This window comes from Crinia signifera, chromosome 5, assembly GCF_055691185.1.
Source record: "Crinia signifera chromosome 5, ASM5569118v1, whole genome shotgun sequence".
Classification (NCBI taxonomy): Eukaryota; Metazoa; Chordata; class Amphibia; order Anura; family Myobatrachidae; genus Crinia; species Crinia signifera.
Window position 1 is genome coordinate 241592404 of NC_139221.1, and position 12564 is coordinate 241604967.

The following is a 12564-nucleotide window of genomic DNA, read 5'->3' on the forward strand; positions in this document are numbered from 1 at the left end:
GGAAAATTATTAACTTATTGTCTACAGGCTTCATATATATTATAAAATGTGGGTAAGGAGAAGCAGAAGGAAGGTTCATTGAAATAAAAAAAAAAAAAAAAGCTTTTTTATTTAAGCGATCAACGGAATAAAACGATGAATGTGAGTTCACATACAGTACTGTCGGTTTCTACAAAACACAGACCCAGATAATGGTAAGTTTTCAGAGACCTATCTACAATTGACAATAAGAGTTATACCTCAATAAGTCAGTGTCATCTTCATATGTAACAGTTAAGTGGCAGGAAGACTCCCATTCCTAAAGCTCATTTGTACGGAAATGCACATGTGCATTACTTCAATCGTTAAGAAATCTACTAAAAATCGACCAATTCATTAGGTCAGGAATGTCCAAACTATGGCCCTCCAGCTGTTGTGAAACTACAAGTCCCATCATGCCTTGCCACAATTTTGCTATAAGGGAACTCTAAAATGATGGCAAGGCATGCTGGGATGTGTAGTTTCACAACAGCTGGAGGGCCACTGCTTAAACATGCCTGAATTAGGTTAAAATCATACAAATTGTAGAAACTGTAAAAATAAAATAAAGCAATGTCTAAATAAGCTATAGAAACTGTATATCTGCTTAGTTTTAATGTGCCAGTTGTTAATGTTCAGCGACACACAGGCCAATAATCAAGTACATTACACAAGGCATTTCCTCCAAGTCTGAGCTGCATTCTCCTCACTATGCACTGAACAGAATACAAACATATTTTAGGACAGAGATTACCAATGTTTAATGCTGAATGAGAAATCTGTAGATAAAACCCACAATGAAACACTGACTTAACAGTCTGTTTTATGAGGAGTTATATCAATCATAACTTTGAAATAAATTGCACATGTGTGACAGCAAGAGAGAGGGAGATGAGAGAATGCTGGCGCATTATGCAATAGAGGATGTAAGAAAACATTTCACTAGTCCAACTGCAGTGTATCCAGTCACTACGTGTCACAGAATCAGATATGGGATTCCCCCATCTGTCTGGCATGAAGATATTTTTAGGAAGTCACCTCTTTTGACATATCAGAACACCACATACACTAGGGGTCCCAGAATAATGTCCCCAATAAGCTTTTGGCGCCACATTACAGAAGGGTAATGCATTCTATGCATATTTAAACAATTCATTTAGGCCAATGCTAGCAAAGCATTCGTATGGCGTGAAAATTAGACTGATACTATTCTGTCAACATAAATTATCCAAGAGCCCAGATGCACTTCTAAAGTATTAAGTCTTCCTTGTGAAAAACGAAGGGCCAGATGCACTAAGCTTCAAAAGTGATAAACAACCAACCAATCAGCTTTTGCCTGACATTTTTTTCAAACACAGCCTGTGACATGGCAGGTAGGAGCTGATTGGCTGGCTGTTTATCACTCTCCATTTTATCACTTTTGAAGCTTAGTGCATCTGGTCCAAAGAGAGAAATTAATCGATTCATCAATTTCAAAAGTGCAGCCTTCCTATCTAAGATCAAGCAAATACTGCAAGTCTGTAATGTCACATGATATATCTTATTTGGATAGGAAGAGGAATGGCTCAGTGACTAACCTGCAGTTGGGGGGAGGATCCAGAGTGATATCTGCCAGTTCCTTCTGAATCCTGCACAAAATAAAAAGCAACACATTAACAGTGTACACAATGTCTAGGAGAATTAACTCAGGTAAATAAGCTGTTAACCAAATAATGGCAAGCATAATAAAAATGAACAGCAAAAAGGATGACTAGACAGACAACAGTGGTCCCTCTGGGGCACAATGAACATTTTTCTTTTTTTGACAGCCTTGAGTAAGAGGGAAGTAGTTAGGTCAGTGGTTCTCAAGGTGCTCGCTGTGATGTTTCAGGGCTTGCAACCAATTTCTGAGAACAGGCAGGAAAACACAGTTACATGATCCTTGGCGTTTCCAAAATATAAGAGATCATCTGGATTTAGTGGCATCCAGATTTTTTGACACATTGGCTGGTATCCTATTACCTGCGATTGCTGCTATCTAATTAGCCCCAATAAGCCAGCGTATGCTGCAGCTTATCTGGGATTTTGTTTCGCCTGCCCTGAAAACAGGGCTGCAGTGGGCGAAAATACACAGGTGTCACTGAACGGTGTTCTGTTTTTGCAGAAAAATGTGTTTATCGGGTGATCTAAATCGGATAGCCCAATAAAAAACATTGGTGAAACATTGTGGAAAATAGCAAAAAATTAAAATTTTTTGGTCCCAATCTTTTGTTGGGGTAATTGGATACTCCTCAAAGTCCCTAATGTCAGAACTTGTGACGAGGACATCACCCAATAGAATAGCATGTTAACGTTTTAACATTTCCTAGTTATATCAAAATAATAAAATTGTACAAAAAGATTAAAAAAATAAATACATACAAGAAATAAACTATCAGGGGAATTGAATAATTAAATACCAAAGAAAATCATGTGTAAAATTATATTTTTATATTTTTAGTTTGTTAAAGGTTGTCATTTTTTTTTTATCTATTGAACAATTATTACCTCATACCCCAACTAAACATTTAGGGGGGGTATTCAATTAGCAGTGGTAATTTACCGTGAGCTAATTGACACCCGGGGCTACTCAATTAGACCCCGTCGGCAGCATATATCTGGGATTTTCTTTACTCCTCTGAACGAATTTGAAACTCAATCCTTGAGGACTATGAAATCAACACAAGCCGCAACCCTGTTAACACACAAATCCACAAACTTTAACAGACGGTAAACAAGCGTGGAAAAGGGGAATGCAACTGAATAGCCATTTGTTCCTGCCCTTCTTTTCCATACACATGGCTTCAGGGTTTATGTCCCCTCTCTGCTGCACTGTATCTTTTGCTTACCTACTTTCATTTCTACCCAGAAATGAAAGTATTTTTTAATACGTTTTGCCCATACTGACATACCTGCAGCATACATTTTGTTACAATTCCTTTTATAACCTAATTCAAGATACGGTCATTGGGTCTACAGCAAGTACGACAAGCATCGGGTTGACACCCTTAGGTCGACATGGGGATAGATCGGCACACGCATTAGGCCGGCAGTCAAAAGGTCAACATGGGATTTTTCACTTTGAGCCGACATGCGGTATTTCATGCCCTACCATCCACTAGGGCGTGGTGGGAGAATAAAATAGTGTGCCGAGCTCATCGAGGCACCGTGCCCGAAGCATTGTGAGTGAAGCGAGGGGATGCGGTGCACTGGAAACTGTGTCCATGTCGACATTCGGGTCAAAAACGCAATGTCGACCTTTTAACTGTCGACCTAAACCCATGTCGACCTAACGGTGTTGACCGAATGCTTGTCGACCAACTTGCTGTAGACCAAACGATCCCAACCCCCTAATTCTACCTCCATGCCTGATCATATAAAATTCTAGAATTAAAGCCTTTTTAGATGGTTCATTTATTTTCATTCAACACTGATTCCAAAATGTATTTTGTGCTATACTGAACTACTTGTACCATTGGATGCCATACCATAGGTCATTTGTTCACACGTGATTGGCTAATACCAGGCACATTACATCACACATATCCAAACAATATTCAGATCGATCCCTGATGTGACCCCATTTCCTCAGCCACATGTTCCATGTGGCTGTAGTGTTATACATTATTTCTATGGCAAGAACACTTAAAAATATATATATGTTTGTCTTTATATTTTAAAAAGGAAATTTTCTAATTTGATCTTTTTCATAGTGTGCTTCCTTCTTTTTGTATAAATCCATGCACAATAAAAGGTTTAACTGTGGCCTAGCTATTGACTAGTCTAGAATAAGGATACGAGCGTAGTACAATTATAATGCAATTATTTGCTCAGTGACTGCTTTCATTAATGTTCAGTAGCCACAATGCAAGGGCTTGAGTTCCTGTAACAGCCACACACACATAAGGTCAGATAATTTGATTGCACACAAAACCTGCACACATTTTTTTATGAAATACAGACTTTTTTTCACTACTGTCGATGAAGTAAGAATTCAGCCCAAAGTTCAGTGTGATACTGGGTGCTTTAGCTCATATGCAAAGTCCAGGTAATTGTAACCCTCCAAATCGTGCAGCTTTAGACACCCACAATGCAGATTTACTCTTTGCCATGCAACTGGGGAATCTCTGGTTTCATTGTTATTAATACTCAAACCTGTCAAGTACATCTCATCACTCCGTGGGTCGCTGCGAGAACTAGGACACTTACATAGGGCTTTAGTCATTCATGAGTTTGTAAACATGCTACTGTGCATTGTGTTTTATCCACTACGGTAATTCTCAATTAATTAATAGATCATCGTTTTCTTTGGCTTAAGGTGGCCATACACTGCTGCGATGTCTCGCAGCAGTGTATGTCCATCCGATCCTCTTTGAGCTGCCCGTGCAAGATCGCATGTGATACATTGGTACTTGTGTAGTTTCACGGCTACAGTTACATAGTTTATGTAGTGCTGTATTGAGAATACCAATACAGCACTATGCTGCCTATGTAAACTAGGAAAGTGCTTCTGGAGCCCTGAAACTACAAAATGGTTAATATCCCCACAATACACATCACTGGGGGTATGACGTGGATAGTGGGGGAAATGTGTGTGTGTTGTACATTATACTTACCCTCCTCCGTTCCGGCAACCACGTCCACCTTGGTCTCTGCAATCCACCGATGGGCAGCGTTCAGTCCCCCTCCTCCGGCACTGGCAGCGGACAATGTACGCAATTAGCGTAGTGCCGCTGGGAAACCATGTGATGCTCCCCCAGCGGCACTGCGCTGAATTAGTACATTGCTGGTGCCGGGGAGTGACTGCCAGAGGAGGGGGGGGGGGACTAAAAGCTGCCGCCGGGGAGTGACCGTCACCCGTGGGGATCGCCGCCCGGAGGACGGTAAGTATAAAAGAAAACACCCACCACCCTGCTCTCATGTGTAGTTTCACGGCGCTGGCTACGCTGACAACGTATCTTAGGATACGTTGAAAACAGCAGTGAAACTACACAAGTAACAATACATCTGATGTGGCCCAAATCCGAGAAGCAAATGTGCAGCACATATGATCTCTGTATCTGATTTGATGTGCACGGGGCCGCGAATCGGATGTCACATCCTATTTGGACAGTTTTCATCCTATTGGTTGGAATCGGGTAAAAACAGGCCAAATTGGACCTGTGTATGGGGGCTTTTAGACTTTTGGCGTCATGGCTGGTTAAAGATCAGTAATTCACCTTTACAATTATACATTTGGACTGATTCGGAGTAAGATGCAGTTACATCTTAGGGGGTATTCGATTGTGCCATAGTCAAAAAAATGGCACGAATAGGTTGAATTTAAATTCAACCTAGAAACGATGAAAGGTAGTCCGACTCATCCAAAGTACGGTACTTAATTGAATACCTAATGCTGTGGTCTCTAACCATCAGCTCAGAGTCTACTACACAGGGAGATAACATTGCCATTGCAAAATGTCCACAGCACCATTTTCCCAGTGATTTGTGCAGCAATGCTGCCATAGATGTGTGATTTCAGAAGTATTAAAAAAATGGGTACATGGCGTACAGTGTGGGCCCTCCTGGACACAGTGATTTGTACCAGACCTATATCAAGTGAAGTCTCTCCTAAGGCCTTCTATGTTAGCAGCTCAGCATCTTTGTAGGCAAACACTTTAGTGGAACATGCCTGGGACATTTCCATATGATGCAATATCTCTGTGCGTATTTTTAACCACTCCCAAGTTACCTCCCAGTTATCGTCCAAGAACGCCCTTTACATTTCTAATACTGTACATTAAAATTCAATCTGTAGCTCTGGATGTACAAAACTCTGGCTGCATACCAGCATAACTACAGGGAGTAAACTAGTTCAACATTCACCTTGGCCCTGACCAGTAATTCTAACAAAAAAGCAGTAAAGTATGCAGTGTGGTGCCAAAAACCCTACTCCGGCCCTGGCTCTGCCTTATAGGGGGAGGGAAGAGTGGGGAATTAGGGGGAGGGAGGGAGTGAAAGGAGTTCCACCACCTCTCCTGGACCACTTTAAATCCTGGATGCATTCACAGAGAAAGACCATTGCCCGTTTGAGAGCATATTGGTATAGAGTGCAACTCTGATTCAGGTTGATTATATTAAGCTCCACTTATACCCCCTTTCAGACATACACAAAAATCCCAGGATTTTTCACATGTACGCGCATAATCCCGGGACTAGCATATATCTAAATGGCTCTACCCGGGATTTTAGTCCTGCACACCTGCAATGGATCCGGGATGCCTGAAAGAGGTATAACTGACTATACTTTCTCCTTGAGGTCAGCAGCTGATCATTTCAAATGTCAGACATTTCACTAGCGTGAACTCTTTTATACTGAATAGAACAGGTAGAGTCCTCTTCTAGGTCTTGCTATATAGTAATCTGCACACCGATGAAGGTCAATGGACACCTGGCCCCAAATAATTATGTAATATGCAGATTTTATTTAAGTTTATTTTGGGACCATATCACTAAAGCTGGGTACACATTAGATGACACTGCAAACGATAAAACGTGGTTCATGATTGCCCTTGAACTCCCTGAAAAACTATAACTTTTGTGAAAACTAAATGAATGCACAATAGGTTATCATCAAAGATATATTCAGTGGCCACATCTAGGAGTATAGCCCCCTACACATGCCGGTATTGTGAACAATATGGCTGAGAAAGCCCTTTCTATGCAGAATTGTTCACAATGGGTGTGGATCATTTGGTCTACAACAACTAGGTCGATAAGCATTGGGTCAACACCACTAGGCCGACATAGGTTAAGGTCGACACGGGACTAGGTTGACACAAGCATTAGGTTGACAGTCAAAAGGTCAACATGGGGTTTTTAACTGTTTGTTTTTTGTCCTGAATGTCGACACAGTCGACATGGACACAGTTTGAATTGAACCGCTTCGCTCACAATACTTTAAGCTGTCATTAACGACAGTCAGGATTGAGGTGCATGTACAGACTACAGAGGGGCCATCAATGACCCAAGGGAGCGCGCATTGTTAACAAAATAGTGTGTACACATTAAACACATACTTGCCTACTTTTAAAAACTAGTTTCAGGGATATTATAGTTGGTAGTAGAATTTTGCACAGCGCCCCATTGAGGGGGCGTGTCATGCTCCACCCAAAGGGCGTGTCTAGTTCCATATATGGAGAGATTGTGAACTTGGCACTTAGAAGCATGGGTGTGTATTGCTACATCTGAGAGGAATCTTTTAAAATGACTTATAGCCAAATGTAGATGAGCCCCAAAGCAGTTCGTAAAGGTGCGTACCCACGGTAAGATATAGTGCAAAATCTAGCTAGTTTCGAATAGCATGCTAGATAGTGCGCTATATCTTACCGTGTGTACGCACTATCCGACATACGATGCGCGCTCCCGCCGGTCGTCTGGCAGGGAGCTGCTCGGGTGAGCATGCAACTCAATTCTGGCTAGAAAGCATAAGATAGTATAGTGTAGTACAGCTGTGACGTAATATCCTATATGATATCTTATGCACATTTTAAGCACAAATCTTATGCTTTTGACCACTGGGACTTTCCTGGGAAATTGTATACAATATCATACGGAACATAAATCGTACCGTGGGTACGCACCTTAAGAGCTACTATACTTAGCTGGGAAATGGTGCTGATGATTCAATGTAAATGTATCTATCTCTCATTCCTTTTTTCTCCAAAATTGCAACAGTGTAATGTGGGCTAGGGGAAATGAGGGAGATTGCTAGACTAATGAGGGAGAGGGGAGATTGGTGTTATTTCAGGGAGTCTCATGCAGAATGCAGGAGGGTAGGCAGCTATGATTAAACAATACCTAACCAATGATACCCATGTACTATTGTACATTCACTATGTACAACTGTATGGGAGCTTTGTGGCACAGTGTAAATAAGAGAAAGAAAAAGATATCTACCTACTAGATATAAAACTTATGGGGCAAACACATACAATCTGACTAGATTGCGGAGAAAATTAGGCATAGATCACTCCGTGTGTATACCTAGGAGTGAGTGCCGCCATCGCCTGACTAGATTTTGAATAAATGTAGTAAAAATTTAGTCGGATCGCTAGTGTTCTCACCAGAAAACATCGCCCATAAACACTTAGCGTCCTAGCCGCCGGGAAACACAATGGCGATTTCCCTAGCCTGCATCGCTCAGCATCCCGGCTAGGAGAAATCACCCTGCGCGTACAGGGCTTTAGATCACATGGAAATATACATTTTAAAGGTCGATTCTACATTACAGAGAAAACCTTAGATGTGTATTCCGAACAGGGAGGGAATAAAAAGCCAAGATTTAAAATCATGAAACCAGTTAAAAAGATTTATGTGGAATGCAATTAAATCCGTTGAAACTGCATCGGAGAAACATCACTAAAAACAGTTGGAAATGGCCACAATTTTCCACCATGCCGAATTTTACAACTTCATTGAATACCCCCCCCCATAGGTCGCCTGTCCTAGGTTAGAGCTACACACCAAGCTAGGGAGCACAGGAGCAGCGATAAAGTCATTTGGAAAAGAGATCTCCATTGTTCTGTGCACACCAGCAGGAAATGCTAGGAGTGGGTTAATATACGCTCGTAGATATAGGCTTTATACCACTAGTATAGGCAGGTCTACTAAAATTATTAATTCATTGCTTTTGTAGGCTGTAATGAATATAACATTTCCATTTAGTCCCAAAGGAATAACAAATACAGATGATTGCAGCTGGGCAGCAGTGTCACACACATGGCCCTTTTGGCAGGATGGGATACAGATTAGCAGCAACTGGTACTGAAAGTCACTGAGAGGCTGCTGAGTGAATACACGCACCCAGGGCACATATAGCCCCGTTAACAGAGCCATCTTAACGTATGGGCTCAATGGGCAACTGCCCAAGGGACCACCAATTTTAGTGGCCTTTGAGCTGGGGCAGAATGGTTTGTGGCTATCTGCCTCCTTAAGATTCTTGAGAGGCAGAACAGAATGCTGCTTGGTCGCTAGGATTGTGAATCACACACAAACAGAGCGACTCGGCAGCATTCTCTTCCTGCTTCCCATTAGGGATAGCCATCAATCATCGATGATTTGAAAACATTGATGGTTTATGGACGATGTCAAATACTTTTGCCATTGATGTGGGAGAACCAGATGTTTCCTTACATCAATGGTAAAGGAGAACCGATGTTTCATTTTTGTAGGTGCCCCCCGACAGCAGGAAGTCCTGCACCCGAGTTCTGATTGGCCCACAGGCCATTCAGTCACATACAATGGATCACCATCGATAGCTAAAACTATTGATGGCTATCCATTAAATAGTTAATTACTATCGATGGTTGTGTGCAGAATTGCCATCAATGGCAACCATCAATGGCATCTGCACCAATGGCCATCCCTACTTCCCAGCCTGCAGTGAATAGCTGTCAGTATGCTGATTGGTGGGTGGCTGGAGCTATCCACCAATCAGAGTGCTGACAGCTGTTCCTGTATGGAAGCAAGTGAAGAGATGGCAAGGTATCACATGAGGGGCGCGTTATGTTTTTTCAAGCGAATGGGTGTGGAGGGGCCAAAAATGCTTTGCCCGGGGCCTACTATGCTATTAAGATGGCTATGCACATTACTGGCGGAATCTGTGAAGCACCTATACCATTACAAATAGCACATCCCACCATGACATGTGGTGTACATGTAACACACACACACACTACAGCAGGCATGTCCAAAATGTGGCCCTCCACCTGTTGTGAAACTACACATCCCAGCATGCTTTGCCATAGTTTTATCCTTCCCTAATAGCAAAACTCTGGCAAGGCATGATGGGACTTGTAGTTTCACAACACCTGAAGGGCCATGTTTGGACATGCCTGCACTACAGGTACATTACACATGTAGTGCAAACACACAAAATAAAGGTACGGTACACTGTAGCATCTGCACACAAACACACACTCTACAGGTACCATTATGCGATAGATCACCTATCCAGGTCTATCAATGCCTATTTCCCTATAGATTGTTAGCTAGCAAGCAGGGCCTTGCTACCTCTAGGTCGGTCTGTAAATACCTAGTTTTGTAGTTTCCAATTGTAAAGGGCAATGGAATTTACTGTGCCATATAAGAAACATATAGTAATAAATAAATTACAGGTACAGTACACATGTAGCACACACTACAGACAAGCTTAGTGTATTCTGACACTCAGGGCTTAAAGTGGTCCCGGAGAGTTGGTGGCCCTCTGCTAACTAATTCTACCCCTACCTTCATTAGGCAGAGCCAGTGGTTGGTTTTGACACCCTATGCATAGGATACTGCTTTTCTGTTAGAATTAATGTGCAGGGCCAAGGTGGAGGCTGAACTCCTACCACCTCACCATTACATCCCCCACCCCCACACACTTTAGCCCCTGCTGGTACCCACATAACCTCAAATGCCCCTATCCAATTACATCCCCACTATACAGTACACACAACCTCACTTTTTTTCCCCTTTCTCCACTTCCCATCCTCCTGACCATACCATGCAGTCCACCAGGAACCTTTGCAATCTGGTGTTCCATTAGGCAACGCCAATTACCCATTTCCCCATATATTGTAAGTCAGCTAACAGGGCCCTTTGACCTCCCTCAACGTTGTGGTTTTCAATTGTAAAAGCACAAGTGACTATGCTGCACTGTAGAAGAAACTTAATAAATAAATGACAAGTCCAGCAAACATGTAACACACACACACACACACACACACACACAGGTTACAGGTGGCCGCTGTGTATCCTTCTCACCCACTTTGCTTTGTGGACTACTGTATCTGCACAAATGTTTTCTATCCTCACCCAGTAAGTGCAACCCCCGTCCCCCTGCCCTCATGGTAACGTCAGGTACACCGGAGGAGAAGGGGAGGGGGTTGCAACATGGCCGCCGTTGCCGTTAAACCCCCTCCTCCCTCCTAGTGGCTGCGCTGCCTCCTGCCCCGGCCCCCCCGGTGTGGCCACCGATGCTATGGTTATCCACGTGGGAATCCTCCACGGGTGACGTCTCTGCGCTCCACGGGGACCCCAAAAAGCTAACATGCAAATGAGTCGTCGTGGGCGGCGCCTTGATATGCAAATGAGACGAGGCACGACACCCTTTCCTTGCCGCGGTGGCAGGGGGGGCGCTGGCGGCAGGGGGAGGGGGGAGTAAGGGGCAACACCAACACTGGGGATATGGGGGGGTAGTGTGTCTGTACCCCCGAGCGCCCACTGAGTCTTAAAGGGGAAGCAGACTCCGTGCCTATTGTTGTGTCACCGGCAATGCCCGGCTGCGGGAGCTGCCCCCATTGTCCCAGCCAGACCCCTGGGAAGGAGTCACCTTAGTGCGGCGGCGGCGGCGGCTGGGGTAACATGGGCGCAGCCTTTGTCTGCAGGAGGCCATACACACCATCAGGTTACCCCTGCGCTGCCGGGCGGGCCTGGGACCTGCCTGCCAGCCAAGGACAGAGGGGGCCAGCAGCAGCAGCGCGGCCTGGCACCACACACACACACGGGCACCCCCGGCCAGCAGCGAGCCCCCCTCCCCAGGGTAGCGCACAGCGCAGGGCAGCGTTACCTCTTGGCGCTGGTGGACAGGAGTTTGGAGTTCTTGCTCATGCTGACTTTGCTCTCCTTCTTCTTGGTGCCGCCGCTGCTGCTGCAGTTGGAGTTGCTGTTGCTGTGCTGACTGCCCGGGTCCCTGTCTATCTGCTGGCTGGAGGAGGTGGATGAAGAGGAGCTGGTGCTGGCCCTGGAATCGTCATCCGACATAGCGAGATCACACACACACAAGCCTGCACCAAGCCAGAGAGAGTGAGAGGGAGGAGGAGGAGGAGATGGGTGACCAGATGCAATAGCCTTCCCCCACCCCAAACACAACAAGCAGCAGTGACTGCTGCAAGCCCAGTCTGCCCAGTGCCCGCTATCACAGACCAGTATGCACCCACTGCCAGACAGACATACATGCACACAATGCTCCCTCACCCCATCAGCCGCTTCCTATACCCCCCTGGACTGGAGGGGGAGGGGGATGTGGCATTTAAATGTAATGGAGGATCCAAATGGTTACAAGAAGAGAGAGAGAGAGGGGGGGGAAAGGTTTTGGGCAGGAAACAAAGTGGCTGAAAAGTATTTAGTCTAGGTGTCTTTTAGCCAAAGGAAGAATGTGTCAGTATACAGCTGCATAAGTTATTATGGGTTTCTATGTAGCAACCCCATTCCCAACAAAACCGATGGGCCCATATTTTGAATAGCCATCATTATTGTAGATAAGTCTAATTACATTTTTACATTCTCATTTGGCCCTTTATCCAGACTTATTGCAGTATGGTAATAAATTGTCAAATGAGCATAGTGGGGGTTATTCAGATCCCATAGCAACTACTACAGGATATGCAAAATACAGATTATTGGTATTTAGCGCATGTGCCCATTCTGCGCACACAAATGGGTCTTGCAATGATGGAAGCAGGCTCAGTCAGTCAGAAGTCAGTGATTAACAATGTGCTGCCA

General features: G+C 44.1%; 1 protein-coding gene across 2 annotated transcripts in view; it reads right to left on the bottom strand.

The window, feature by feature from the left end:
- LOC146080963 (ubiquitin-conjugating enzyme E2 E1) overlaps positions 1-12141 on the bottom strand; it is a 33949-nt gene extending 21808 nt beyond the window's left edge. The window contains exons 1-3 of one of the 2 annotated variants that reach the window (XM_083188741.1): positions 12037-12141; positions 11630-11846; positions 1596-1646 (exon numbers count right to left, since the gene is read on the bottom strand). In XM_083188741.1, the coding sequence (XP_083044867.1) occupies positions 1596-1646; positions 11630-11823 (245 nt within the window). In that variant the 5' untranslated portion in view covers positions 11824-11846; positions 12037-12141. Of the gene's footprint in view, positions 1-1595; positions 1647-11629; positions 12015-12036 lie in introns of those variants that run through there. The other variant, XM_083188740.1, reaches the window with a different exon arrangement.
- Between the last annotated feature and the right edge of the window lie 423 nt (positions 12142-12564).